The following is a 27,908-nucleotide window of genomic DNA, read 5'->3' on the forward strand; positions in this document are numbered from 1 at the left end:
TATTGGTTTGGAAACTTGCTCCGGGCATTGCCTTTCCTGTCCTTGACTCCTTGTAATGCATAAAAGATTAATTCCGTCCTGTGCACTTGTAAACTGTGTTGCAAGAAAGAAACTAATTCCCCAACTCTTGAGAGTTCCCTTCATAGGTTGATGAAGCTTCTAAGATAATTTTTGTTTGTTTAGGAAGAATTGGATGATATCATAAGGTATGGCTCAAAGGAGCTGTTTGCTGATGAGAATGATGAAGCAGGAAAATCCCGGCAAATTCATTATGATGATGCTGCGATTGATAGGTAACTTGGACTCTGCTCTAACATCCATTGTTTTTGGTATTTAAGTACTTTTTTTTACTTTTAAAGATTTAATGGGTTTTCTTTTGTTAGGTTACTTAACCGTGACCAAGTTGGAGATGAAGAGACTACTTTAGATGATGAAGAGGAAGATGGATTTTTGAAGGCCTTTAAGGTTTTGTTTTTTCCTCTTTTATATTTGTTTATATAATGGTACAGATGTGAATTGCTGTTTTCATCACGCCTGTGAGCTGATACTTGATGTCATTTTATGGTTGTAAGATATTTATTTCTTTACGTCACTTGTATCATCATAAACCACCTCATATATTGTATCCTTGATGTAGAGTTACAGTAGATTGGAATTCACTTGCAACTTCTATTTGTAACTTCTTTGATCCACCATATTAGATCTGTAAGAACACTGCCATAAGCGTTCTCCAAATCAATGAAACCAAATTGGAGTCTAATTTTATTTTATTTTATTTTTCCCTCGGGCATAAACCGATTGTCCGAAATTATATTTGCACACCTTAGGCATTGTTCAATAACTCTCTCGCAAAATTTATTGACAGGACTCATTAATTTTATACTTTGATAATATTGCACAACTTTGAATTTCCCTTTGTACATGTATATGTATATTGAAATACTTATATGGCATTCATCAATCATTTTCTTAATTATTATTATGTTATTGAATAATTTTGTTAGCCAATAAATGTCGATAACCGGGGTGTCTGGGGCTTTGCCCCGACTAATCCACGGGACCTGTGCAAAACGACCCCTCCACACGAATCGGGTAAAGCTCGGACTATGTCCGCGGTTGTGACCCCTAAAGAATTGATTGTACTCGAGAGGATTCGAACCAGAGACTTAATGCTTCCTGAGGCACTTAGTCCCAAGGCTTCAGCACTGGAGCCAACCCCTCGGGGTTAAAAGTGTAATACACTTTTAAGCCTCTACAAGAATGCCATCTAGTCCTAAAACATGTCCAGATTTCGTGACACTTCATTCTCATTTTTATGATGTCTGGTCATCCTCATTTCTCTAAGTCATGTCCACCATGCACCATCTCTTACTCTCCATGATCTTGTCCTATATAACCCATTAAATCTCCACAAATAATTTTTTTTCTCCTTTTAGTATTCTTTTAAGTAATTCATCCTCATTCTCTTCAGATTGTCATTTGATATGTTGTTTTAGTCCTACGTGGGGAGCATAAGGATAAATTATATTAATTGTTTTTATTCACAGGTTACTGATATTGTTCTATCTCTTTTTCAAATACGAACGATAATATTTGTAATTTGAATTCTTATTAACATTTATCTCTATTCCATTTTAATGTCTATGTTTGCTTGTGTAATGGAATTTATATTTTTATTTTCAATTTCCCTTGCTTTCTCTCCTCTCCACTTAGTCTCTTGTGAGCCCCAAGTATTAACTCGTTTTCTAATCATAATGTCTTCCAACTCCATTTTACCTGTAACTGGTTGTATATTCCAAGTTCTAATGTAAGCTTGATATCTTGGACTAACTCTTTGGTCCATGGGAACATGGAACCGTTCCCTGTTCTCTTTGCTTCCAGTTGCTGATTTGATTCCCCTTATCTATTTTATGAAACATCTGAAAACAAAATTAATGCATGGTTTAAGGGAATACCTTAGTATTTATGTATTACTCCCTCAAGTGCACATCTATTTTGGGACGGAGGGAGTATATTCACATTCATATTGTCCTGCCAAAAGTTTTATCACAGTCAGGCTTGAGAATTCTTTATAAAGACAAGGCACTAAAAATGACACGGTTGGAATTGTATCAATGTAAATGCTGTGTACGAAGATAATAAAGTGTATCAATCTTGACTATATGATAAACTAAACAAAATTGCCCTTTAAGTTATGAATTGGCTTCACCACTGCCCCGAAAGGGTGCCAATTTATCTACCTCAAGATGGACCAGATAAATTAAAGTAGGACCTTGCTTGGGTTAGCCACTAATCCAGGAAACACCCAGCTATCCTGAACAACTACAGCGTCACAGATGATACCTCTTTTGCAATGAATGAGAATTTGTCAACAGTATCTTTACCTCTTAGCACTAGGAATGCACACAGCTAGAATTGGACTGGTTTAGGAGTATTTTGAAGCCTAACTGGTCCTAACGGTTCTAGTAAAAATTGGAACCGAATCAGACAGTGAAACCAATGGAACCACAACCAACCGAACCGTAAGGGAACATTTTGGTTCGACGTTTCTGGCCTTTTTATGGTTCAGTCCAATTACAAACGCAAGCCCCATAATTCAGACCAATCAATCCTATAGATTTTATCTGAACTAGTGAATTCGAAGGGTTTGAATTGCTGTCTAAGTGTCTCACTTACCCGGGGCAATTAAACAGATACTACTTCCTTATGGCATTCCAATCACCAACAGTTGACCAAGCACCATGAATCTTCAAGGGATGCATATGGATGGTTCCTTCTCCTATTTATGTTCGTGCTTTTTCTTGCCTTCTTTCTCTTGCTTTTCTTCTTCTGTCTTTATTCTGCCCTTTACAGTACGAAATTTGAAATATCCACAAACTAAATTTTGAAAGATGTTATGAAATATATTGCATATGTTATCGATGATACTCTATTATATATATTGTAATATATAATTAAATGTCTGAAAGGCTAGTCTCATTATTCTGTTATATATATATATATATATATATATATATATATTATATAATATAAAGGTTCGGTTCGGTTTGGTCGTGTAGGACCCCAAACCAGAATCAAACCATTTATAAATGGTTTCATGTTTTTGGAACCAGGACCGGACCAAACCATGAAAAAAAGGATCGAACAGACTGGTCCGGTTTGTTCTTAGCCAACTGGTTTTATGTGCACGTATGCTTAGCATATACACCAATTGATTGCTCTACACTATTCTTTTTATGTTGTCAATTGCTTGATCTTACTTTGCGCCACTGGACACTTGGCAAATGTAATCCTGGAAAAGGTGAATTAGTGCTCCAAATATCCTTCAAAGGAAAGGAAACCTTGTGGTAACAATAAGAATTGTAAACGATTTAACCTCAAACTTCTCTTTGGAATACCCAACATCAGCAAATACATTACCATTCAAAAGTTATCCTTTTTCCGAAGTTACTTTTTTGCATTAAATGTTGAACCTGCTAAACTCCCACACTTAAAAAACCTATTATCTCACACATCTTGGGAAGTTGGACAAGCACGAAGTGGAGTGTTTTAATGCTAGATAAGCAGATATACCTATGGCTGGAAACATTGTGAGCTCTATTGTCAACTTAGTCTCCCATAGGCCAGCTCATCGTAAGTTTGTAACCCTACAACACAACTTTAGCGGGTTTGGTCTCCCTTTCATTCGCTTTCAAACATGGAAGACATCCATCGTTTGTTAGCCCTATTAGCTTTTCTAGTAAGCCCTTTTGATTATTAGTTGGTTGTGCTTGCTGCTTGTCAAAGCCATAGCTTCTTGTTCTCTCCCCTTTCATGTCTGCCTGATTCCAAATTCTGCTCCCCTTTCTTCATGGGGTGAGGTTCGGGTCAAAGGGACCGGGTGGATCGTTCTGTTGTTTACCTTCCTAATTTATTAATGTGACGTAACTTCTCTGAACCTACATTTGATAGTTGTCTTCTTGGTTTGCATTTGTAGTGGTTTTCACTGTTTATTGTTGGTGCTTTGAACCTCATTCAGAATGTTATCTAAAAGATTTAAAAAATTAATCTTTGCATTTACTGTTGCATTTTGTTATTTGGGTTGGTATATTCTGCTCTCTTTCTTAATTGTTTGGCTTTTTAGTTTTAAAGAATCTAAGTTCTGCATGTGCATAGGTAGCAAATTTTGAATACATTGAGGAAGTAGAAGCAGGAGCCCGAGCAGCAGAGGAATTACAAAATGCACCCACAGAGAATAAAACTACGACAAACAATACAGAAAGAGGTAGTTATTGGGAAGATTTGTTAGGAGACAGATACGAAGTGCATAAAATTGAAGAGTTTAATGCCATGGGCAAGGGAAAGAGAAGTCGTAAACAGGTATGTTAGCATTATTGTACAAAGTCACTGTGGTCAATTTAATTTGCTTTGATTGCTATTTTTGCTTGATAGGGTTATATGTTTTGTGATGTTGTGGCCTAAATATGGTGTCGGGTCGTGTTGTGATCCGTTTATGACCCGATGACCTGTTGATTGAGCTTTCTATTGCGGGTCATCTTGTAGCCCAATATATAAGGGCGCTTAGAATTTGGAGTGAGATCATTGAGAGACTGAAAATCGCAGAAAAGAGAGCGAGAGCTAGGGTTTGGGGCTGAAACTTGTAATCTCCAGATTTTCGCATGGGGAATTCTTTCGTCGGATATCATCCGTGGATGTAGGCTTTGTCGAACTGTGTTCTTTGTGTGGTGTGCTTATTTTGCTATCATATTTCTTGGGTTCGGCGCGTTGTTGTAACATGTTCTATGAAAATATTGAATTTGAATAATGTTATTGCTTCGTTCGAAGGTTTTATTAGTCCTTGTTGTGTCTCTTTCAGTTTTTTCATTCTTATGCTGTTCCTCAAGTTTCATCATTTGGATTGCTAACTTAAATCATGCTCCTTTGGAAATAAAGTTTCTAAGCTTCGTTCACTTCAGAATTGGGATTTACTTGCTTGAAATACTAATGGCAATCTATGACATATGTATTTCCGTGTGGATTGCTTTTCTAATTCCTTTTAATGCAAGGTGTGTGTCAAACTTCACTCACTTTGCAAGTGGGAAGAGGGAAAACCTGAATCACAGTCTATCTTATTGTTAGTACCCTCCAGATTGCAGTCCATCTTATAACCTGTCATGTTCTCTTGGAACTATTCAGATGGTCTCCGTTGAAGAAGATGACCTTGCGGGTTTGGAGGATGTAAGCTCCGATGGTGAAGATGATAACTATGAAGCTGAATTGACTGATGGCGAGACAGCTCCAGCTGGAACTCCAATTTCAAGAAAACCTTACAAAAAGAAAGCCCGTGGTATAGTTTTGCTGATATTATCATCTTATAAAGTTATGTAGAATACTTTGTTGCCCATTTGATCATGACACCATGTTCCAATCTTCTACAGTGGATGGTACAGAACCACTTCCTTTGATGGAAGGTGAAGGGAGATCATTCAGAGTATTGGGGTTCAATCAAAATCAAAGGGCTGCATTTGTCCAAATTTTGATGAGGTTTAGTTTTGCAAGTTTACTCGTTTATCCTCTAGCTGTATTTTGGTCGAATTCCACTCTCTTATATACATGTTTGTGTGCACATATCTGCTTGTAGAATTGTCTTATATATATTGCAAGTATAAGGACCATTTGACATGATATTTTGGTGCTTTTATACGATTAGACTATGTCTATAAGTTTGTAATAGTCAATGTTGTGTTACAGATTTGGAGTTGGGGACTTTGACTGGTCAGAGTTTACGCCACGCTTGAAGCAGAAGACGTTTGAAGAAATTAAAGAGTATGCAATATATTCTTTACTACATATCTGAAATTTACTGAACTAGAAAATCGTGGAAATGACAATGTTTCTAAAAATAATGGTGGGATGTGGATTGACTGGGGCTATGTCCTTAAATAGAACGAAATGGAAACATAGGATTCATGTAGCCGAGCCCAAGTGATTGGGAAAAGGGTTGGTTGTTGTAGTAGTAGTAGCTGTACAAGTAGCTGCCTATATATTTGAGTTTAGATTTTTACGCTTGTCTGAACTTGTATCATTGCTTAAATTGGTGATCCTTAACATTAAAAGATCTTCATGCCAAATGACTTGAGAGAGAAAATATATATTTGGATTGTTAGTCCTGAACGTGACAAGAATTTTGTTCTTCCTGTGCTTACTGGCTGAAATTAGTTTTTGAAGAAAGATTTTTGGTTTGTTTTTGTTTGCGACTGTATAGCCATATGCTACACTGATACATGATGATTCTTTGTTTCCAGTTATGGAACTCTTTTTTTAACTCACATTGCTGAAGATATCACTGACTCACCAACCTTTTCAGGTGATCATTAATAGTCATTAGTTTTCTTACTTCTAGTTTCTTATCTCTCTCTTTTCTTTAATTTTTTCTCTTTTTTTTTGGGTCTGCCTGCAGACGGTGTTCCGAAGGAAGGACTAAGAATACATGATGTACTTGTTAGGATTGCAGTCTTACTTTTGATAAGGGACAAGGTAAGTTTTATTTGCTATTAAAAAGATCTATATGCTTAATTATTTTTTAGATTATTTTAATATAAAAACTTATTTCTTATGTCCCTTTGAGTTTTTTAATGTTCATTAACTTGAAAGTAATCTCAAGGAATAATATTGTCGCATGGCACAAGGCTTAGGCATAGTGGTTTACAAATAAAGTACAAACTATGTCAAAAGACTGAGGTGGCATTTTTGAATTTATGAGACTTGTCGGCTTTTTTTTATTATTGCATGAAAAATGCAAGACTTTACATTCAACACGGTTGCCAACAATTTTTTTTTTTTTTTTTCCGAAGTCAACAATCAATTTGAAATGACTCCCAAAGAATTATATTACCTGTTGCTGGTTGTAACTTGTATGCCCTTTCGATGTCTATTAAGGGACTTTTTTTTTTAAAAATGTTTCTCAAATACAGATTTCAGAATATCTGAAATAGATGAACCTTTGAGAATGAATTGTTTGTCCATACTCTCTCTCTCTCTCTCTCTCATGTTCTTGGATGTGGGGATTCCAGGAATTTGCCTTGAATCGAGGTGTTCCTTCGTATGATTGCCACAAAGTGGTATTTCAAGATTAGGCTTCATGTTGTGTATTTTTGTCTTGTATTTATGATCTATAGTCCAAATAAAGTAATCATCTATAAACTGTGATTGATGTTACGTGATCTAAGTCATGTCCATCTGGCAAGCACGGATGAACAAAGAAAATAATAATAAGATTCTGTTAGTCCCAAGTACAAAAAATTAGAATTTATATATTGTCCTTTTACTTCTTTAATAGAAATGGTATTTATACTTCTCAGCTATGTTACATGGACTCTTTAAAAGTAGTGAAGTACACGCGGCAGACACTTTTGGTTGGACATGTACTTAAAAACATGTCCAGCCATTCAATTTTATTATATTATTATTTAAAATGTGTCAATTGCTTATATTGAGCACTATGATACATAAAAGCATTACTTTGCTCAAGAAAATAAAATAAAATGAATATTTAGTAGTGTCCATCTGTTTGGAGATTTCACACATCGGACGCATGGATACATACTTCTACCTGACACACGTACCCGAGTCCGTATAACATAGCTTTTCAGTTGCTCTCTCTATTTGTAAGATAATATGCAAGTTAATTTGAGTAGTTAATTGTGAGATACTTCTCATGGTGAAGGGAACGTCATGAGTAGTTTTTTTTCCTTTTGTTTGGTAATTAAAAGTTATAATCGATTCTTGAATTCTGCAGTTGATCATTTTATTTATTTATTTATTTATTTATTTATTTTATTTATTTAAATTTTAAATTTTGTTTGTTGTGAAGTATTTTAATTTTTTAATGAAGTTATAGTACATATTTTAGATATATCACAATATTCAGTTAGCTATTTTATAAATTGCATTTGGTATTGCATAACTAGAGTGTGCTTTCTAATTAAAAGGAAAAGGTAAAAAAAATCTATCTTTTGCTTACTTCTTTTTCATACATATTAATTTTCTTCTCAAACTATCTCAATCTGCCAAGTCATAGCCGATACCAAGTTGTAGGGGGGTCCAACATCTTTTTTTTGGAGATTGATACTTAAATTTGAAGTTTAGTGTAGTTGATATGCGAAGTTTTCATCCCCTTAGAAGTTTTAGGCATTTCTTACATTGCTTAGCTATTGACCCTCAGAGATGAGTGTGCGCTGGAGCGGTCATTCTGAAATTTTCCCTTACAAGTTTTTACATCATCTTCACCACCTTCAACAACTTTAAAAGGAAATTCGATTCATTTTTTCCGTTTTCAATAAAGCGTACAGATATGGAGATTTTGGGTAGAGAGGCATAGGCTATGGAGGAGAGGCATCTACTATAGATATGGAGAGGTGGTTGGGTTGGTGTTCTTTGATGGTGAGATCTCCGGCTGGTCTAGGCTTGTGGAAGAACATCCGTTAGGGGTGTGTTGAATTCTCCAAGAATATTTGCTTTAAGGTGAGAAACAGGCGCCTCGTTAGCATCTAGGAGGATCCTTGGTGAGAGAGTCCTTCCGAGATTAACTGGGATTGTGAGGGATAGGCATACTCTGGTTGCTCCTTATAGCATCTTGACGACGGGAGGTTGAGTTGGGAGTCTGGGACATGCAGTTTGTGAGGCTCTTACATGATTGGGAGCTTGGAGGATTTGGTTGAGTTCATGGCTTTGCTATACAGTCAGGTTTTTCCTGCGAGGAGGATGGATGGGTGTATATAGATGCAGACATAGCCTTCATTCTACTCTCCTCAGCCTGAATATACGAAACTACATTTCTAACAGAACTAGGGGCCGGATACCTGCCTAACACTTGTACCCTGGCATGCTCGTATTTCGGATGCAGGCCACTCAAGAACTCAAAAGATTCGATTCCTTTCTACCATAGCTTGAAATGCTTTAATATCTGCTGCACACACAGGTATGTAGTCTTGGTATTGATCTAACTCTTCCCATTTACCGCGTAGAGTCTGGTAATATGTAGCAAGAGTTTAGTCTTCCTGCTTGAATCTTGAAATCTCTTATTGGAGATCATACAATGTTGCAAAATTACCGAGGAATACGTCTCTTTCACAACATCCCATAGCTATTTAGTTGTTTTCATAAGCAAAAACCCCTTGTTGATTTGTGGCTGCATTGACTGCAACAACCTTGTCATAACTAGTGCATTATTTGCACTCCACTTTTTGAATTTAGGATTGCTCTTGGAGGGATATGTGACAATCCCTTCCGCATGGTCGATCATCCTACGACTAATGATATGCATACGAGTAGATTGAACCCATTCCATATAGTTCGTCTCATCCAGCGTAACAGTCATAATACAAATGCCTGGATGGTGATCACTACTACCTCCCATTGGAGTCTCACTAGAAGAAGTTCCAGGTCCTTTTGAAGTCACCTCTGAGCTAGACATTTTATCAAACAATTTTTGGATATACACTCCTTAGAAACAGAACATCAACAAAATGTGTAGAGAACCACCTCTCTAGCATACTAACATCAACTAGAGAGATTACCATCTTCTGAGATGCATAAAAAATGGCCACATAGTCTCCACACAAACCCTAGAAAGTAACAAAGTAGACCATACCAGAATCGTGAGCGACGAAGAAAAAAAAGTTGTTGCAGAACCACACGAACACGAAAAAACACTGATCGAGACTGCAATCAATCAAAAATAGGTCAGACAAATCCCATCTTGGAATCTCTTCAAAATCTTTCACACCCACTAGGGTTTACACAAACTTGCTCTAGGGTTTCAACTACACACCTTAGAGCTTTACAAACCATGCTCTGATACCATGTTGACTTTTATAGATAATCAAAACAAGAGTAAAGTACAAGAAGATGAAGAGAAGAAAAAGGAGAGAAAAGGAGAGAGTGATAGGGAAAGGGAGAGAGAATGAAAAAGTAATTTCATCCTTCCACCACATTCTATTTATACTAAGAAGTTTCAAAAATTACACATGAGCACCCTACATTGTATAAGCAATAACAAATAAGCCTCTGACATCAAGAGTGTCAATGATAAAGTCCCACCCAACTATGTCAAATGCCTTCTTAATGTCAACTTTCAAAGCACTCCTAGGAGAGAAAGCATGCTTGTGGTAACCATGCAGAAGCTCATCGGTAAGCAAAATACATCACTGATTTTCCTACCCTGAACAAATGCTGTTTGAGTAGGGTCAATAATGTGAGGCAAAACAGGCTAAATTTTCATGACAATCAATTTGGTGATACACTTAAAAATGAGATTGCAGCAGGAAATTGGTCTGTAATCATTAAGAGGTGGGATTTTGACACTTGGGGACGAGAAATGTAGGAGGAATTGATCTCTTTAAGTAGCTTGCCATTGAGAAAGAACTCTCTCTAATGGCTTTAATGATGGAATGACCCAGTATACCTTGATTTATGAAAGAAATGCCTATGAACCCATCATGCCCTGGTGCCTTATCTTGATTGAAAGAATTCATACCATTGGATGATTTCAATGTCCGTTGGGATGCTAGTGGGTGAATGGTGAAAGTGGGAAGGGATAGGCTTGGAAATGAAAGGTGAGAGGGCAGCTATGCCTGGCTAAGCAGGAGGAAATCTACCTGATAAATTCTGAAATTGATCAATAACCTCATGTCGGATAGCAGCAGGGTCGTTGATTAGAGTACCTTGTCTGTCAGTGAGAGAAGTGATCTTTTTCCTGTTAATTATGAACTTGATGAATTTGTAGGAGTAGTTGTTTTTATCACTAAGGTTGAGCCAATTGATCCTTTATTTCTGTCTAAGACTGCTCTCCTCAGCATTAACCGACTGACTGTAGGAGCTAAGTTTCTTTCCTTCAGTCTACTGCTCTCCTCAGCATTAATCGACTGACTGTAGGAGCTAAGTTTCTTTCCTTCAGTCTAAGTGTAGGGTTGGAAGGATCCTTGTCAAGATCAAACTGACATTTACCATGGTCTTGCTTAGCGGCATTCACTTTGCTTGACAGATCAGAGAATTCCCTTCTGCATTTGTCTCTCAGTTCATGTTTAAGCAATTTCAGTTTTTGGGAAACTTGATACATGGAGGTTCCTTTGACGAAAGTTCTCCAGACTTTCTCAACTGAGGCGATGTACTGGGGATGATGAAGCAAACAGAATGAACAGTGAACAGAAGTCTTACTGTAGTAAGAAAGACTAGAAATACTCCAATCACCGCTGGAGCCTAGATATCTAAAGGGAAATCTGGGAAAACCCTGAAGAACTGTTTATACTCTAAAAATAACTCAAATTGATATTGATTAAGAATAAAATACAACAGATGTAGAGGTCTGTTCTTTTTATAATTAGACTATTAATGACTCCAATTCTCGAGACTGACTTTTGGACTACCCACAGAGCATTGATAACAATTTTTATTCCCAGGACATATTCAGATTTCCACACCTTAATTACTATTTAATAGACATTGACTAAACACTTTTCAAGGCACCATTGACTGCCTCAATCCTGATTAAAGCGCCATTATTGATTTGCATCAAACCCTCCTCCTCGAAGAAAACTCGCCCTCGAGTTTGAAACAATTTACCACGATCAGTGAAGAACCCAATTAAAGCCTTCCATCATTTCTTTCTTCTTTTCCTTACTCTATTGAAGAGAACAAAGCACATTAAGCTTTTGTTGCAGACAAGGAATACCTTTGAACGAACTTTCAGAGCTCTTTCTTTAAATTTAGAAGATTTCCAAAACTTGCTTGAACACAAATCTTGAAACAGAGATTTAATGTGATTTTTGAATTGGAACAACTCCTAGCTATATGTCGCGCCAAGAACCTATCTCAAATCAGGTCATGCATATGAAATCCGTTATTTATCAAATCCATGAATGAAGACGCTTCAGTTCTGGCCAAAATATTCAGGAAACTTAAATCTGCTATAATGCTTACTGCACCGCGTAGAGCTGGAAGTTCAATATTTTTATCTTCAGCTTGCCCACCCTGACAAGATTTTGCTGAATCAGATTTGTTATTTGTACTCACTAATTCATGAGTTGCAGGTTGAACAATGACAATTTCTTCAACTTTAGATAAGTTTCTGATCGTGTCTTCTGATTCCTCCTCTTTTGCATTACTTGCGTTTTTGTCCTCTTCAATATCAGCTTCATTGTAGGCCTATAGAACTTCAGTTATTGTGATGTTCGATTCAGTTGCATCACTTGATTTTTTTGTATCTCCATGCAAATCAACACCATTATTCACTAAAGAAATTTCGTCTTCTTGTTCCTCCTTTTTTCCAAATTCTTGAGGCGAGAAACTTGAATTTTCCTTCAGTGTCTCACCTTCTTCAACTACACATTTGAAAAAATCATCAAAGGTTGAGCTGGTCCAACATAGTTCCCAAGATCTTCCTCGATCAAGAGTTGCTTCATCATCAGATGAGCACTCCAAGTCTCCAAGCATTGAAGAGCCTGAAGGAGTGGCTCTTCTTGGGTTAGGATTGCCCAAATTGACAATAATAGAGCTGTGGTTGGAAATTCCTTGTGGGAGAAAGGAACAAGCAGAGAGGGGAAAACAGAATTTCATTGGTGAGTGATAAGTGCTCTGTCAAGCTTCCTAGGTTAGCCTATCGATAATCTCATTTCCCCTAACCTTATCAGCAAATTATCTTTAATAATATCACGTTTCTCGCTATACGTTCACCTTGTCTCTCTCTATATCCATAAATTCTCTAAATTTGTAAACGCAAAATGATAAAATGGCATCACATTTCCAGATGCACCCTAGTTAATGCAAATTGCAACTTTATGTGAACGCTTAAGAGTTTACAAGCTTCACTGCTATGTTATTCACATGTTCCGCTTACAAATTATTAGATGGGAATATTGGTTTCTTGGCATTAAGGCTTGAGGGTCTTTTATTTGCTTTCTTTTAGTACTATCATTTTTCTACAAAGATTTTGAATTACTTAGTCATGATTCAATCACATTTACAACCAAAACATATACCTCAAAAAAATACTTTTATTTGTTTTTTAAGCTTGAAAATTTATTGTTTGCAAATATGTGGTCCAAGTTTAGGCTATGTAACGAACATACTTCCTCATTTTACAATAGTGGAGAATTGGGACCTACATATGGAGGCTATGCATAGCCTCCAATAATTTTAGTTATTGGCTATCATTTCTATGGGGTCTGTTTATGTTAGCATATATGATAGCCAATCTTGCCTCTGCCACCAATGAACATCTTGGCAAACTGTGCCCAAATCAAATAGTTGGAACTATCCAACTTCACTGTGGTGATTTGAAGTCCTGGATTTTTTGAAGAGTTGGTGGGAAAAATGGCACCACCACCCATAGAACTTGAGCCAAGAGAATTAACAGTCGAGGATCCTGAATCTACCATAATCTGTCACACGACAATAAAAAACTCCAAAAACACCACAAATTCTGTTAATAAATCAAAGAGTCTCCTCAGACCATTCCCGAAAAATCCAAATACATACTTTTTTTAAGGAGCACTGCCCAGTTACATATAACCCGACAGCCTCCTCCTTAATATTCGGAACCTCTTTGTAGACTAATTTTTTTTTTTTTACCCAAGCCCTTCTAGGTGTTGAAGACCAACTATCCCAATTTACCCAACCCTAGAAGAGTAAAAAAGAAATTGTAAAACTTAAAAATACCTGTTTTCGATCACAAAATAGCAACACTGAAAAACTTGTATAGGCAACATCACATGATGTCACAAATAGCCTAAGGTGGCTGTTGCACAAGTAGTATGGCTGTTGAAAAGTGTGGAAAGGTGTTGGCTCTGATACCCAAGTAGAAATAAAAAGAAGAAAAAAGAGAGAATTGTGTAAAGGCTTGAATGATGTGAATCACTCATTCACAGCTCTAGTATTTATAGATAAAAGAACACATGCTCATATTACAAGAAAGGAAACTAAATCATATCTAAATCAAATCACAGCATATTCTATGGCATATTCTATAGCATAATCAAAGCTCTGCTAATATGATAAGTCATTCCATAAATCATGGCTATCACATATGCTAACATATGCATAATTAAATCTCTGCTATTATGGTAAGTCATTCCATAAATTATGGCTATTATATATGCTAATAGGGTACGGAGTACACTTATGGGGAGGTACAACGGTTATGTACATAATTTGGGATTGAGCATCAGACGGCTAATGTTAAAACTCCTCAACAGAATGGCCGTTCTGAGAGAAAGAATCACCACATCCTTGACTTAGCCTGAGCAATCTGCATTGGCATGAATGTTCCCAGTCATTCTGGAGAGATGCAGTTCTTACTGCTATTTACATCATTAATAGAACTCCTTCTAGAGCTCTTAACTTTGCAGCTCCACTCTCAATCTTACATCCCATTTCATCTCTTTTTTTGATTCCTCCGCGAGTCTTCGGGTGTGTGTGCTTTGTTCAGCAGTTGGGGCAGACTCGTACAAAGCTTGACCCCAAGGCTTTGAAGTGTGTGTTTTTGGGCTATTCTCTCTCTCAAAAAGGTTATAGGTGTTACCATCCTCCCAGTCGTCGGCGGTTTATATCTATGGATGTTTCTTTCTTTGAGCATACACTATACTATAGTGGTTCAGTTAGTTCTTAAAGTGAATGGTTCCCATTAAATATAATGGATGATCACCTTTTTCCGTCTTCAACTCCTCTATCGTTACTTGTTTCGTCTTCTATGATTCCTCCTCGTGATACCCTTCTAGTAGGGGGAATTGTTCCTTTTCCACAGGTTTATTGTCGAAGACAACAGGTACAAGCTTCTACTCCCACGATCGACTGCCTTGTTCCTTCGGCACTAGTTTCGCCTTCTCAAGCTATTGTTTCGCTTGATGATCGCCCCATTGCTCTTCGAAAGGGTAAATGTTCTTGTACATACCCTATTTCTAATTTTGTTTCTGATTGTGCTCTCTCACCCTCTTGTCGGAGTTTTCTTGTTTTTGTTGCCTCGGCTCCTCTTCCTTTTAATGTTGCAGATGCACTAGCACAACCTCAATGACGTGATGCTATGATAAAAGAGCTACAAGCACTTAAGAAAAATCAGACTTGGGACATGGTTCCGATTCCTATTGGACAAAAGGTTGTGGGTTGTCGTTAGATGTTTACAGTTAAGCATAATCCAAATGGGTCAGTTGCTCGTTACAAGGCCCGACTGGTTGCCAAGGGTTATGCTCAGACTTATGGCATAGATTATCAGGAAACTTTTGCCCCTATTTGCCAAGATGAATACCATCCGTGTATTATTTTCCGTTACTGTAATTCGATCTTGGCCTCTATTTCAGTTAGATGTCAAGAATGCCTTTCTCAATGGTGATTTGCAGGAGGAGGTGTACATGGTTCCTCCTCTAAGCTTTCGTTCTCCTGCTCATTCTGGTATGGTATGTTGTCTTCGTCGTTTTTTGTATGGCCTCAAGTAGTCTCCTCAAGCTTGGTCTGATCGCTTTGGCACTGCCATGCTCAAGTTTGGTTTCCATCAAAGTGCAGCTAATCATACCTTGTTTTTACGTCGTTCAGGCGGTAAAACAGTTGCTCTCATTGTGTATGTCGATGATATTGTTCTTACCGGAGATGATACTACCGGAATTGTTCAGGTTAAAAGCTTTAGCCGTCAGTTTGAGATTAAGGATCTTGGTCCCTTACGGTACTTCTTGGGCATTGAGGTGGCTCGCTTCAAGGCTGGCATTTTCATCTCTTAACGCAAGTATGTTCTTGACTTGCTTTCTGCTTCTGGTCAACTTGACGCTCGTCTTGCTGATTCTCCGATTGAGCAGAATCATCGATTGGCTGATTCTGAGGGGAGTTGTTGTCAGATGTTGGTCAGTATCAACGACTTGTGGGGAAACTCATCTATTTATCCATAACTCGACCTAACATTGCTTATGCCGTGAGTGTCGTGAGTTAATTCATGCACTTTCTTCATACCCCTCACCTTGATGCAGCTATTCAGATCCTTCGCTACTTAAAAGGGTGTCCAGGCCGTGGTATTTTGTTTGCCAATCATGGTCACTTACGTGTTGAGGCTTGGACAGATACTGATTATGCAGGATCAGTTTTAGATAGGAGGTCAACTTTGCGTTATTGTACCACTATTGGTGGTAACTTGGTTACTTAGCGCAGCAAGAACTAGGATGTTGTCTCTCGATCTAGTGCAAAGGCGGAGTATAGGACTAAGGCTTTTGGTGTATGTGAGTTGCTATGGCTGAAAATCTTTTTTTTTTCCCTAAATGAAGAAAAAAATTTATAAGATAAAACAATATAGTACAAGAATATAGTGAAGACATTTCTTCACTAAGACACACAAGAACATCTAGGGAAGAGCAGACAAAACCTGCAACAACCTTAAACTCCTATGAACTTAAAAATTCTTGAAGACTAATTCCAGCAATATCAAGAGCATCCCAAACAATGCATTTGACTAGGAATGAAGGAGATCTAATAACATCAGTATGAAGTCTACCATTCCGTTCATTCCATAAATAATACATAGCAGTTGTAAACAACATCTTATGCACTTTGTTCCTGCAAGATTTAATGTAAAATTGAGTTTGCAGGTCAGCAGCGAAGGAGCTAACAGAGTTCAGCTTTTGAACACTCCAATGAAATATACCAGCCAAGCCACACCAGACCTCCCTAGCATACACACATTTCACAAACATGTGATCAACATGTTCTTCATTGCAGCCACACAAGCCACATCTGGAAGCTAAAGAGATTCCTCTACGCTGCAAATTAGCACCTGTTAGGACAGCATTTTGAATAATCAAAGCACTATACATAGACCATCGAGGTCTACCCCCATTCCAAACCAAGAAACTTCAGGTTTTGAATCCCTGCAAGAGTCCCAAGCAGCTTTGAAAGTAAAAGATTTATTGTTCCACAATAACTGGTCCTCACCTCCATGAATCCTAAATTGTTGGAAAAATTGTTGAACAACAAATGGAACATCATCGAACTGCCACTGATTTTGAACGATGAAACTGCTCAAGTCAATCTGCTTATTAGAGGATACCTGTCTCAAGGTTCTATAACTGAAAACCTCTGATAAAAATTGGCCCCCACAGCATGGATCCATAAAAATTTTAATCTTAGCGCCATTGCCAATGCGATAAGAACATCGCACCTTAAGAGCATCTTTGACTGATACAATGCTCTTCCAAATGGATGAATGATTAACCTTTGGAATAACAGACCAGTAGGAAGCATTAGTTAAATAGCGTTTGTTGAACCATGCTACCCACAACCTATCCTTCGAAAGAAGGAAGTCCCAGGCTAAAGAACACTTTGCAGCTTTATCAATGTCACCAATTTGCCTTAAACCAAAACCTCCTTCTGTTTTTGGAGAAGTGACTCTTTTCCAACACATGCTATGCAGCTTGAAGTTGATCTCATTATGCCCCCAAGCAAAATTTCTGACCCTTCTTTCAATTAAGTTAATAACAGCAGCAGAAATACTGTAAACCGAAGACCAGTATAAAACCATAGGAGTAACCACAGCCCTTAATAACTCAATGCGACCTGCCATTGAAAGGTTCATACTAGCCCATCTTGTAGTTGCAACAACAACCTTATCCATCAAAGGTTTATAATCCAACCTTCTAATTCCTCTGTCAGAAATAGGTAGGCCTAAATAAGTAAAAGGGAGAGACCCCTGCCTGCATCCCAAAATTCTCAGCAAAGTATTCTTCCTCTTAACAGACCTTGTAAAATATACTTCTGATTTTTCTGTATTAACTGCCAGGTCAGAGACTTCTTCACAATGTTTCATCATCCTTCGCAAAGTGAACACTGAAGCCATATTAGCTCTCACAACCACAAGTAAGTCATCAACAAAAAATTGGTGAGTGGCCAAACAATTTGCCTTGACAGCAGCAGGAGAAGCAACTAAGTTCCCCTTTAGACACTCAAATTCAAACATGGAAGATAAATATTCAGTGACCAAAGTGAAGAGTAAAGGGGAAAGTGGACAACCTTGTCTAAGGCCTCTTGAAGGTTGAAAGAAACCATGTGGACTTCCATTCACCATGATAGAAAATCGAACAGTTGTCACTGCTGCTTTAACCCAACCAATCCATTTATTTCCGAAGCTATAGAGCTGTAGAAGACTAAACAGAAACTCCCATTGAACTGAGTCATAAGCATTTCAAAGATCCACCTTCCAAGCTAAAGTAGGAGGAGTATGCTTAGCTCCAAAGCCTCTCAATAATTCAGAAGCAATGATGAGATTATCCTGAATTTTCCTACCGCTGACAAAAGCATTTTGTTCCTTACCCACAATTTGATCAAGAACAACACTCAATCTATTAGCCAACAATTTGGTAATGATCTTATAGATGACATTGCAAAGAGCAATAGGCCTAAAATCCCCAATCTTGTTTGCTACCTTTATCTTAGGAATAAGAGTAATGAAGGTGCTGTTAATCCCTTTATCCATAACTGAACATTGAAAAAAATGCAACACAGCAGAATTAATATCTTCACCAACAACGCCCCAGTACTCCCTAAAAAACCTCACAGTAAAACCATCAGGCCCCGGGGCTGTATCCAATCCCATACTGTGAATTGACGCTTTTATTTCATCCCTATAAATATTGGCTTCCAAGCTGTCAGCAACTTCCCCAAGAAGAGTTCTTCTAATGAAGGCAGCATCAGGAGAAATAACGTGCCCTCTAGAAGAGAACAGAGAAGTGTAATGTTGTAACAACAGATCTTTAATACCATTATCATCCTGCACTAATGTTCCATCAGCTTGTGTAAGACCTGTAATATTATTGTTACCTCTGTGAGCCTTGGTTTTTTGATAAAAAAATTTTGAGCTTCTATCAAGGTCCTTTTTCCATTTGATTCGAGCCTTTTGAGAAACCAAGATCTCTTCATTAGACAAAGCATGTTCATAATTCCTCCTAGCCTCTTCTTCACTATGGATTCTCTCTGCACACATTGGATCATTGGATAATGCAACTTGACATTCCTCCAAATTAGTCCTAGCTCAGATAAGATGCTCATATACTGAAAACCTTGATTGTGCCTTCCAGTGTTGCTTCCATTCTCTCTTTACTGCGACAAGTTTGCAATTAGCATAGCAGCAAATCCCGTTCAACATGACAGGACTAAGCATATAGAGGTAGACCGTCACTTCATTCGAGAGAAGATCATCTCTTGTCAAATTTGCACTCCATTTGTCACAAGCTCTCAGCAGCTTGCAGACATTCTTACAAAGGGCGTCGGCAATATTGTGTTTGAGAATGCATTGTCCAAGTTGGGCATTCCAGTTATCCACGCACCAACTTGAGGGGGAGTGTTAGCATATATGATAGCCACAATTTGTGGAATGACTTACCATAATAGTAGAGATTTGATTATGCATATGTTAGCATATATGATAATCACGATTTATGGAATGACTTACCATATTAGCAGAGATTTGATTATGCTATAGAATATGCCATAGAATACGTTGTGATTTGATTTAGTTTCCTTTCTTGCAATATGAGCATGTGCTCTTTTATCTATAAATACTAGAGTTGTGGATGAGTGATTCATCACATTCAAGCCTTTACACAATTCTCTCCTTTTTCTTTTTTTTATTTCTACTGTTTTATGATATACAAAAATTATGAATCTTAGCATGTTTGACACGGCTGTGGATATGCTATACAAAGGATTTCTTTTATGCCCTTGGAGTAGAATCAAAATTGACACAAATTTGTACTAACTAGCTAATTCTGTGTCCAGGAGTTAATTCTAAATGTTTTTGCTTTTTCTTTGCACTACGTAATGCAAGTAAATTTGTGATCTTCTTTTTAACTAGTAAATGTAGTTGGTACATCATTTTAGGCTTTATCAACGTATAACTTTTGATTTTGATTATTTCTCAAAATATTCATTCTCTTTTTATTTATTATGATAGGTGAAGGTTTCATTAGAAAAGCCAGGGCCCCACCTTTTTGCAGATGATATTGTATCTCGCTTCCCCGGTTTGAAAAGCGGAAGGTTTTGGAAGGAGGAGCATGATCTATCACTACTGCGAGCTGTGTTAAAGTATATTTTATTGCTTTCTTTTTCCTTCCTTTTTTTTTCCCCATGAAAGAATTCTATTGATGTGAAATTGGAAAACAGCAGAGAGGCATCCTTCTGAAGTAGAAGGGTAAAAAAGTAGTATTAAATATGCCTTCATTAGAATTTTTTTTGGACGGAACGTTTATATGCAGCTTGGCTATTATTTATCAGTTCTTTAAAGTTTTAGTTGACATTCAACTTTTACTGGCTTTGTTGTGAGACATTAAACTTATTTTTTTAAATAAACTGTTGCAAAAAAATAAAATTGCCTTCAACAGTGTATATATAAATATAAATGAAGGTGTAGTGGCATTTGATTGTTAAGTGTACTTCTTAACACATTTTAAACTAATTGTATTGGTTGATGTCTAGGGGCGGGCCTTTTTCTTTTTCTTTTTTTTTTTTTTTTTTTTTTTTTGACAAGTAAAATATTGTAGACAGCCCTCAAAAGGGGAGCGCATCCCAAGAACTACACAAAGGCCAAATACGGCCCTCTTAAAAAATAAAAATAAAAAATGCACTATTTCCCCTATAGATTTACAAATTCTCCCCCGAATCCAAAAAAATGAAGTGTGAAGGATAGAGAATTTAAGCACGCTAATAGGATTTTCCTCTCCCTCAAAGGATCTTCTAGTCCTTTCCTTCCACAAAGACCACCACTGACAGAGGAACAGCTCTCCAAGCATCACTAGCCCGAACTCCCACTGGACAACCTCTCCAAGCCTCTAGAGCACACCATACAGAAGAGGCATAACCCATTGAATCCTAAAACATCCATGGATTAAATCCCAACAATCACAGGCTACCAGGTAATGAAGAAGGAGATGATTTACTGACCCCGCCTCCCTATTACACATGTAGCACTGGTTCACTAGAATCTGACCCCTCCTCAAGTGAGGTTGCTCCATTGTGACCTGGAAGTCACAAGGTCAAACAGGAAATAACCTCTCTGCATGAGGAGGTAAGGCTGCGTACGGCTAACTCTCCCCAGACCCCACAATGGCGGGATCCTCGTGCACGGGGCTAGCCCTATTGGTTGATGTCATGTAGGTTTATTTTTGGCCTTCACTTCAATATAATTATTAAATTCTTAATTTTATCTTTTCTGTTTTAAAATCCCTAGCCCCATAATTTCTGTCAATGTTCTGGACCCTCAATCTCTTATCAGCTGAGCTTTCTTACGGCCATCTGCGTACCACATGACCAAGAGATCACCTGTTTGTCATCATCAATCTGTAGATGCCCATTGGATTCAATATTTAATTTATTGTGAACGAATAGTTTTCTGAAGTTCCAAGCTCAAGCTTCAACTGGATGTTTTATGATCTGTTATGTATATTCTCAAATCTACATGCCTTATTTATACAAATGAAATGGTCAGCAAATGGTTTCAAAATAACTTGAATCTATTTTAAAACTGGTTCTGAGATAAGTACGAAGGCTTAGGAAAGACAAGTATTACACAATATATATAGGTATTTATTTGCTGTGCATGTCGGCAATATTGACATCACGTTTTCAAAAGATATCTACAATGGACTCCTACCTTACCTACTAATGGATCGATTTAGGAATGAAAGAAACGAGCAATTAAGCAATTCCTCACATCCAAAAAAGTACTCGAATTCAAAATTTGTCGCATTATCTATACTTTTGAATACCCGAGGAAGATGGAATGTCTAATGGTACGTAAAAATAAAGGGATAATCACATTTATAGTGCGACTTTAAGCCAACCCATTTTTTGGACACCATGATGCTTGTGTTTGCATTAGAAGGTTACTTAATCCCTCACATCCAAAAAAGCTAGTTACTCGAATTCAAAACTTGTCACATTATCTACACTTTTGAATACCCAAGGAAGAAGGGAATGTCAATGGTAGGTAAAAAGAAAGGGATTATAATGTGAGGTATGGAGCACGTTTACTGTGTTGACCCTGTAGTAATTTTAAGCCAACCTATATATCGAACACCATGATGTTTGTTTTTGCATTAGAAGGTCCAATAAACTTGTAATTCATTAACTATAATGTAGGAGAGGTAGGTTTGACACTAACACTGCTATATTATCATGTGTCAACATTTCAAGGATCAGTTATACTATAATTACTTAAATTGGACAACATGTTTTTAATTATGATTCCTTTATTTGGATATGCAGGCATGGTTATGGACGATGGCAAGCTATTGTTGATGATAAAGATTTGAGGGTCCAAGAGATCATTTGTAAGGAGCTGAATCTCCCCTTCATAAATCTCCCTGTCCCAGGAGCTTCTCAATCACAAAATGGTGCAAATACCGTTCATGCAGAAACCCCTGGCAGTCAGTTGGGGCCTACTGGTGGTGGGAGTGATTTTGCCGCTGGTATTGCCCAGGGGGCGACTGATGCTGTAAACCGAGCCCAGTTATACCAGGATTCTTCTATATTATATCATTTTAGAGAGATGCAGAGAAGACTGGTTGAATTTATCAAGAAAAGGGTGCTTCTTTTGGAGAAGGCTCTCAATGCAGAGTACCAGAAGGAATTCTTTGTAAGTTCGTATACATGTTTTTTTACCAGCATATTTTGGGTATTGAATTTGCATGATTTAGTACCCGCATATGCTGCCTATTGATACGGCTTGTATTGAAATATCTTATTGCATGGTCTTACTGATCTCATCAACTGTGCTACTTATAATGTTAAGTAGATTTTGGGTGTTACTGTGAGATATCCTTTTCGACTGCAGCACGGAGATCATTCTGGCACTGTTTGGTTTGGCTTGTGAGAGTACTTCGATAAGTGGAAGCAACTTTTATCTATTGCTTAGCTTTCTACTTTTTTGCTGCAGAGCTCGAGTCAAAAGATGTTAGGCTATTTTTTTCCCTCTCATTTTGTGCTTTTAAGATAAATTTTGTTGAGTATATGTCATGTTGGGATATTTAGAAGTTTAATTTAACTCATCGGCTTGAAATGGTAAAAAAATGCAAAGTAAAGTTTCTCATCTTTTTATGTATCATATTGGACTTATAGTGCTTTGGCAGCCCCATTAGATTCATTTTCTTGACAATTTGGAAATTGGACTTAAAATCACTACAAAAAGTAAAGATGGTTCTATTTGAAAAGTTCCCAGTCATTTAGACTGTACAAATTGCATTCTCAGTTATACTTGCTGAAGGATACTTCACCTCGTCGTGTGCTTGTATGGCTTATTTTTCCATATATTGTTATTGTAGGGTGATGAAAAACCTAATGAGATCCTTAATGATGAGCTGGGGAATGAGTCCAAGGTTATAGATATAGCAGGTCCAAGCTCCATGGGAATTGATGCCCAAATGATTGATCAGCTGCCTCAAATAGAAGTGGTTTGTAAGTATACTAACTTTTTTCTTCATCCTTGCACAAAATAGAATTAATGGTTTCCAGATTTGGTTTATTGAAGCAGCTCCATGTATTGAATTCTTACCAGATATTGTATTTTATTTTGTCTTCAAAGAAGAATTTAAGCTTTAACATAATGGAGATGAAATTCAATGCCAACAGTACATCACTTATTCAATAGCAGTGGTATTTCACTACAATGTAGTTGCTGTACACTAATTCTAATGGTCGATATGAACAATTTGGGTGTTGTAGACTGCCAAAATTACGTCCGTGATTAATAGTGAGGCTGAGGAGACATGTATCACCCAAGACCTATTACTCTTCCAGTATTACCTTTAGGTTCTGCAGGACTTGTATCAGTTTTAGATCATATTTGAATATATTTACTATGTATTGACGTATCTGGTATTGGCCAATACTTCAGACTGTGGACTCGATGATTTTTTTCGTCAAGTTATCCTGGCCTTGGCTGATTAATGTTATTGATGAAAGCTTCAACTCCAGGATTTTTCTTCATCTTGGAGATTATTTTTTTACACTCCAGAGCTTGAATTTGAAGTTATCTGGGTGCACTAAGAATCTTCTTGTTCGTTGTTGAGTCTATGTTTCTGGTTAGGAAGAATATGTTTATTTCTGTCTAATAGGTGTCAAGCTTGCAATGACCTGTATAGATTGCCAGGTAGACTCGATACATCGGTGCTTGAGCTGCTAGTACTTTTAAGAATTTTTCTCCCCTAATTGGCTTATTCTATGCGGCCTTTTGAATCCTATAGCTTTAGGTATTGATGATTCCTAAAGTCAATTTGGGTTGAACAAAGGTGCTTTCCTTTTTTGGTAGATTTTTTCTTGTTTTGAGTAAGTTGTACCGTCTTCTATTGGCAAGAAGATTGATTTTGTGTGGGTTTTGCTCATTTATTAGGTTAATTCACTTCTCATGACTTTGGAGGTGTAGTTTTTCACTTAATAAGAGAATAGCTTATAGGAGCAGTCAAGCGGTGTGCTGGATTGGAATATTCTAGTCTTCTTTTGTTTTTAGATTATATGCAAGCACTGTTTGGAGATTGTGACAATGGATGTTATGTCTGTCATCAATTACTCGCACGAGTGGGGGAAATCTTCAACAGATTGCTTTAGGGGCCTCAACATCTTTTAGAAGCATGAATGCTTTTCTATTTGGGTTGGTTTCGGGCAGCAATGGGCTTGATATATTTTCAGTCAATCATTTTAGCAGGTAGCTTGTAAAATGCTTTTCAGAAAGTTCCCCACAATGTGGTAATGAGCACTCTGATATCAGAGTCCAAAAGCCTTTGTTGGGGTTGTGGTGGGGGGGAATACTCTAAATCAAGGTTGAGGTCAGACAAGTCGGGGATTGTATTCTAGTTAGATATTGTGGACTACGATAACGTGCTCGGCTCTCTCTTGTACATTTTTAGAGGGTCTATGATTTGAACATAAACAGAGGAAGTGGATAAAGTTATTCAATTCCACTGTCAAATTTTATATAATCATTGATGGATCCAACAACCGTCTTTTGTAGTTCAACAGGGTGGTGATCCTTTTTTATTCTTCTTTCCTGTATGATGATGGAGAGTTTAACCTGTATGATGGAAAGTAGTGTCTGCAAGATGGTTTGTGAGGTTTTTGGATTGGGACAGTGAAGGGCAGTCCCTTAGCGGTATCTGATTTACTATCTGCTGATGGTATGATTGTGTTTTGTGGGTAAGGTGAATATCAAAAGAAATATATAAGATGCCTACTACTGCGCTTTCTTGAGTACTTGTTTTGAAAATTAATTTAGGAAAAAGTAAATTGTCAAGAAGGTCGTGGGAGCAGCATCATTCTGGATTATAAGATATGAGCCTTCCTGTTATCTTAATTATGCCATCCTTTATGTTCTTTTGGAGCCACTTTTATTTGGGCTATGGTGACAAAGCGACTTAAGAATTCAGTGGTTTGAAGGATAAGTATTTTATTAAATGGGTTAAGCTCATTCTTATGAGAAGCTACTTATTTAGTATGTCTACATTATTTATAAGGTTTATTGCATAAAACCCTGCCGAACTGTTTTCCCTCTCTGTCAAGAAGCCCCCTTGAACTACTATTTAGACCCCCCTAAACTATTTATACAATGCCCCACGCTGGCTTCCCTTGATGGAATAACGGTTAATCAGCCTCTGCTAGTCAAGTGACAAACCCAGTTTTTAAGAAGACATTATTGCCCTTTAGAACCGTTTAGTAATACCCATATGTTCTCTCTCTAGAGTGTCAATCAAATGAAGAAAAAGTTGATGGCATTGCAATTTGCACCCTTAAAAGAATAAGGTATATTTGTCTTTCTACAAAACAACTTATTAAAATTAAATAATACATGAAAGGTACATAGGTAAAAGGGTGATTTTGCACCATCCGTTAAAATAGTTAGACTGACATCGGTATGTGTTATTTTTCCAATATTATAGGAGATTTCTATAATTGAGGCAAACCTTTGGAAAGGTCATTTTGTTTTACCAATAAAATAATGGTAGGGTTGTCATTTTACTATATAATAAATAGGGTGGGGTGGTCCCTAACCCGAATCCACTCCTTTCCTATTTAATACCTTGCCTTACCCAGCCTATTAGAGGCAGGGTGAAAACCTACTAGTGCAAGATTATTTTGCTATCCCTAATCAGTTTCAAACCTCTAACTATTCAGTGTTGAGCAACTAAGGCCCAAAAGGAGGAAGTTTTTGGCGACATTGTAACGTTGAAGGCTATCGCAATAGGGTTGATTAATGACTGGATATTGGAAAGATAGATAAGTGTTTTGTGACGTGGCCTGAATTTGGTTCTGGGTCGCGTTGCAGTCTGTTTTCGACCTGACAACCCAATGATTGAGCTTTGACCCATTTTTTTTACTTTCGGGTCGTGGACTATTTAGTACTCTCTTGTACCGTTTACGTCTTTCTCAGGCCTTGATTAACAGGAATCGCATTGTAGAACCTTTTTTTCGGGGATACTTGACGATTTAGAGATGATGGGTCATGCAAAGAAAATTGTTTCTTATCTTGAAGTTGCACATAATTCATGAATTCTTGAAAACTGATAATTATTGTGTGGGATCTGATCAACAGTGTAACCTAGACTCTTTGCTTTTGCAGCTCCAGAAGAAATTTCAGCAGCTGCTTGTGATAATAAACCAGATCGTCTGAGGACAGCTCAGCTTTACAATGAGGTAAATAATATGTTATTGTATCAAATCTTTGAAGGGTTGGACGATAGATTGCATGGGTGACACGTTTCCTGCACCGGACTGAAAATGTTAATGAAAAAAGAGAAATAATCACATAATATATTTCTTCTCTAATTTCATTTTATATGCAGATGTGCAAGTTACTGGCAGAAAATGTACATGATTCGTTGGAGGCGCACTTGGCAAACAAACCGGCAGGTTTCAAGTTGAGAAAGAACCTCATTCCACTGGAAGCCATTTATCAAGAGATAACCCGAATTCTTCCTCCCATGCCACAGAATTCCCCAAGTTTGGAACATGTGGTATCAAATGCTGATCAGCAGTCACATGTTGAAACACCAACAAACATTACAGGATTTAGTTCAACTACAAAAGAAGATCACAATGCTGATGCAGTAACAAAGATTCCAACAACAGAATCAGGAGATCAGACAGAAAGTAGTAAATTAACAGAACAAGATCTACAGAAAGAAAAGAGCAACTCTCCGTGTAATGTTGCTGCTGCAGATTCATCTCCGAATAATCCTACTCGTTCTCCTCAGAATGAACCTACTTCTCCGCCCAATGGAACTGCTGGTGATGTGGAAATGGTAGAAGAGCAGCATGCTGCTGTTTCTAATGATAATGCTCCAGCTAATGGATGTAGAGATGAACCCGGCTCTGGAGTAATTGTTTTGGATGATTAAATTTCATGAAAATGACATTACTGGACTCGTCATCTTACCGTTTTGCTTTTCTACAGTGAAGAAGAAAAAAATGTGCTGTCTGAGTCTAATCACCACTATTCTGTATCAATATTTTTGCATTGCACAAGTTATACTGAAAATCTTGTAGATTCCCAAATTTGGGGGCTTACTGAACACAGCTGTTGGTGCCTTGGTGTTTGTAATACAAAATTCTATCGAGCAATTTAATGAATGTGCTCCTCTGGAGTTTCTAATTTGATTATTCGAATCTTTTTTATGTATTAATATGAGGGGTTCTTTGGATTTTTTTAATATTCCATAAACTATGAGCAATTGTATTTTTTTCATTTTTTGGGCGAACGCAGGTGCCAATTCTTCTTCTTCTTCCCCTTTAATCGTTTCACGACGGCTCTTTCTGGATTAAGATGGTAGAAGTTAGCTGCTGATTAAGTTAGTTTGCAAGAACATCTCCTTGACTATAACTGTTTACTCTTAACCAATTTTGAGATTTGAGCTAATGTTTTG

The 27,908-nt window shown here is 37.4% G+C and overlaps 1 protein-coding gene across 2 annotated transcripts in view; it reads left to right on the top strand.

Moving 5' to 3' along the window:
* LOC132284812 (CHD3-type chromatin-remodeling factor PICKLE) overlaps window positions 1-27,706 on the top strand; it is a 68,123-nt gene extending 40,417 nt beyond the window's left edge. For both annotated transcript variants that reach the window (XM_059786944.1, XM_059786943.1), the window contains exons 19-31: window positions 184-293; window positions 384-465; window positions 4,156-4,359; window positions 5,176-5,326; window positions 5,418-5,523; window positions 5,731-5,805; window positions 6,285-6,346; window positions 6,440-6,516; window positions 19,955-20,085; window positions 22,264-22,633; window positions 23,319-23,451; window positions 26,606-26,679; window positions 26,829-27,706. In XM_059786944.1, the coding sequence (XP_059642927.1) occupies window positions 184-293; window positions 384-465; window positions 4,156-4,359; window positions 5,176-5,326; window positions 5,418-5,523; window positions 5,731-5,805; window positions 6,285-6,346; window positions 6,440-6,516; window positions 19,955-20,085; window positions 22,264-22,633; window positions 23,319-23,451; window positions 26,606-26,679; window positions 26,829-27,383 (2,130 nt within the window). In that variant the 3' untranslated portion in view covers window positions 27,384-27,706. The remainder of the gene's footprint in view (window positions 1-183; window positions 294-383; window positions 466-4,155; window positions 4,360-5,175; window positions 5,327-5,417; window positions 5,524-5,730; window positions 5,806-6,284; window positions 6,347-6,439; window positions 6,517-19,954; window positions 20,086-22,263; window positions 22,634-23,318; window positions 23,452-26,605; window positions 26,680-26,828) is intronic.
* Window positions 27,707-27,908: the final 202 nt, after the last annotated feature.

This window comes from Cornus florida, unplaced genomic scaffold, assembly GCF_030987335.1.
Source record: "Cornus florida cultivar Cherokee Brave unplaced genomic scaffold, ASM3098733v1 CherokeeBrave_3.0.0_Hap2_Chr11, whole genome shotgun sequence".
Taxonomy (NCBI): Eukaryota; Viridiplantae; Streptophyta; class Magnoliopsida; order Cornales; family Cornaceae; genus Cornus; species Cornus florida.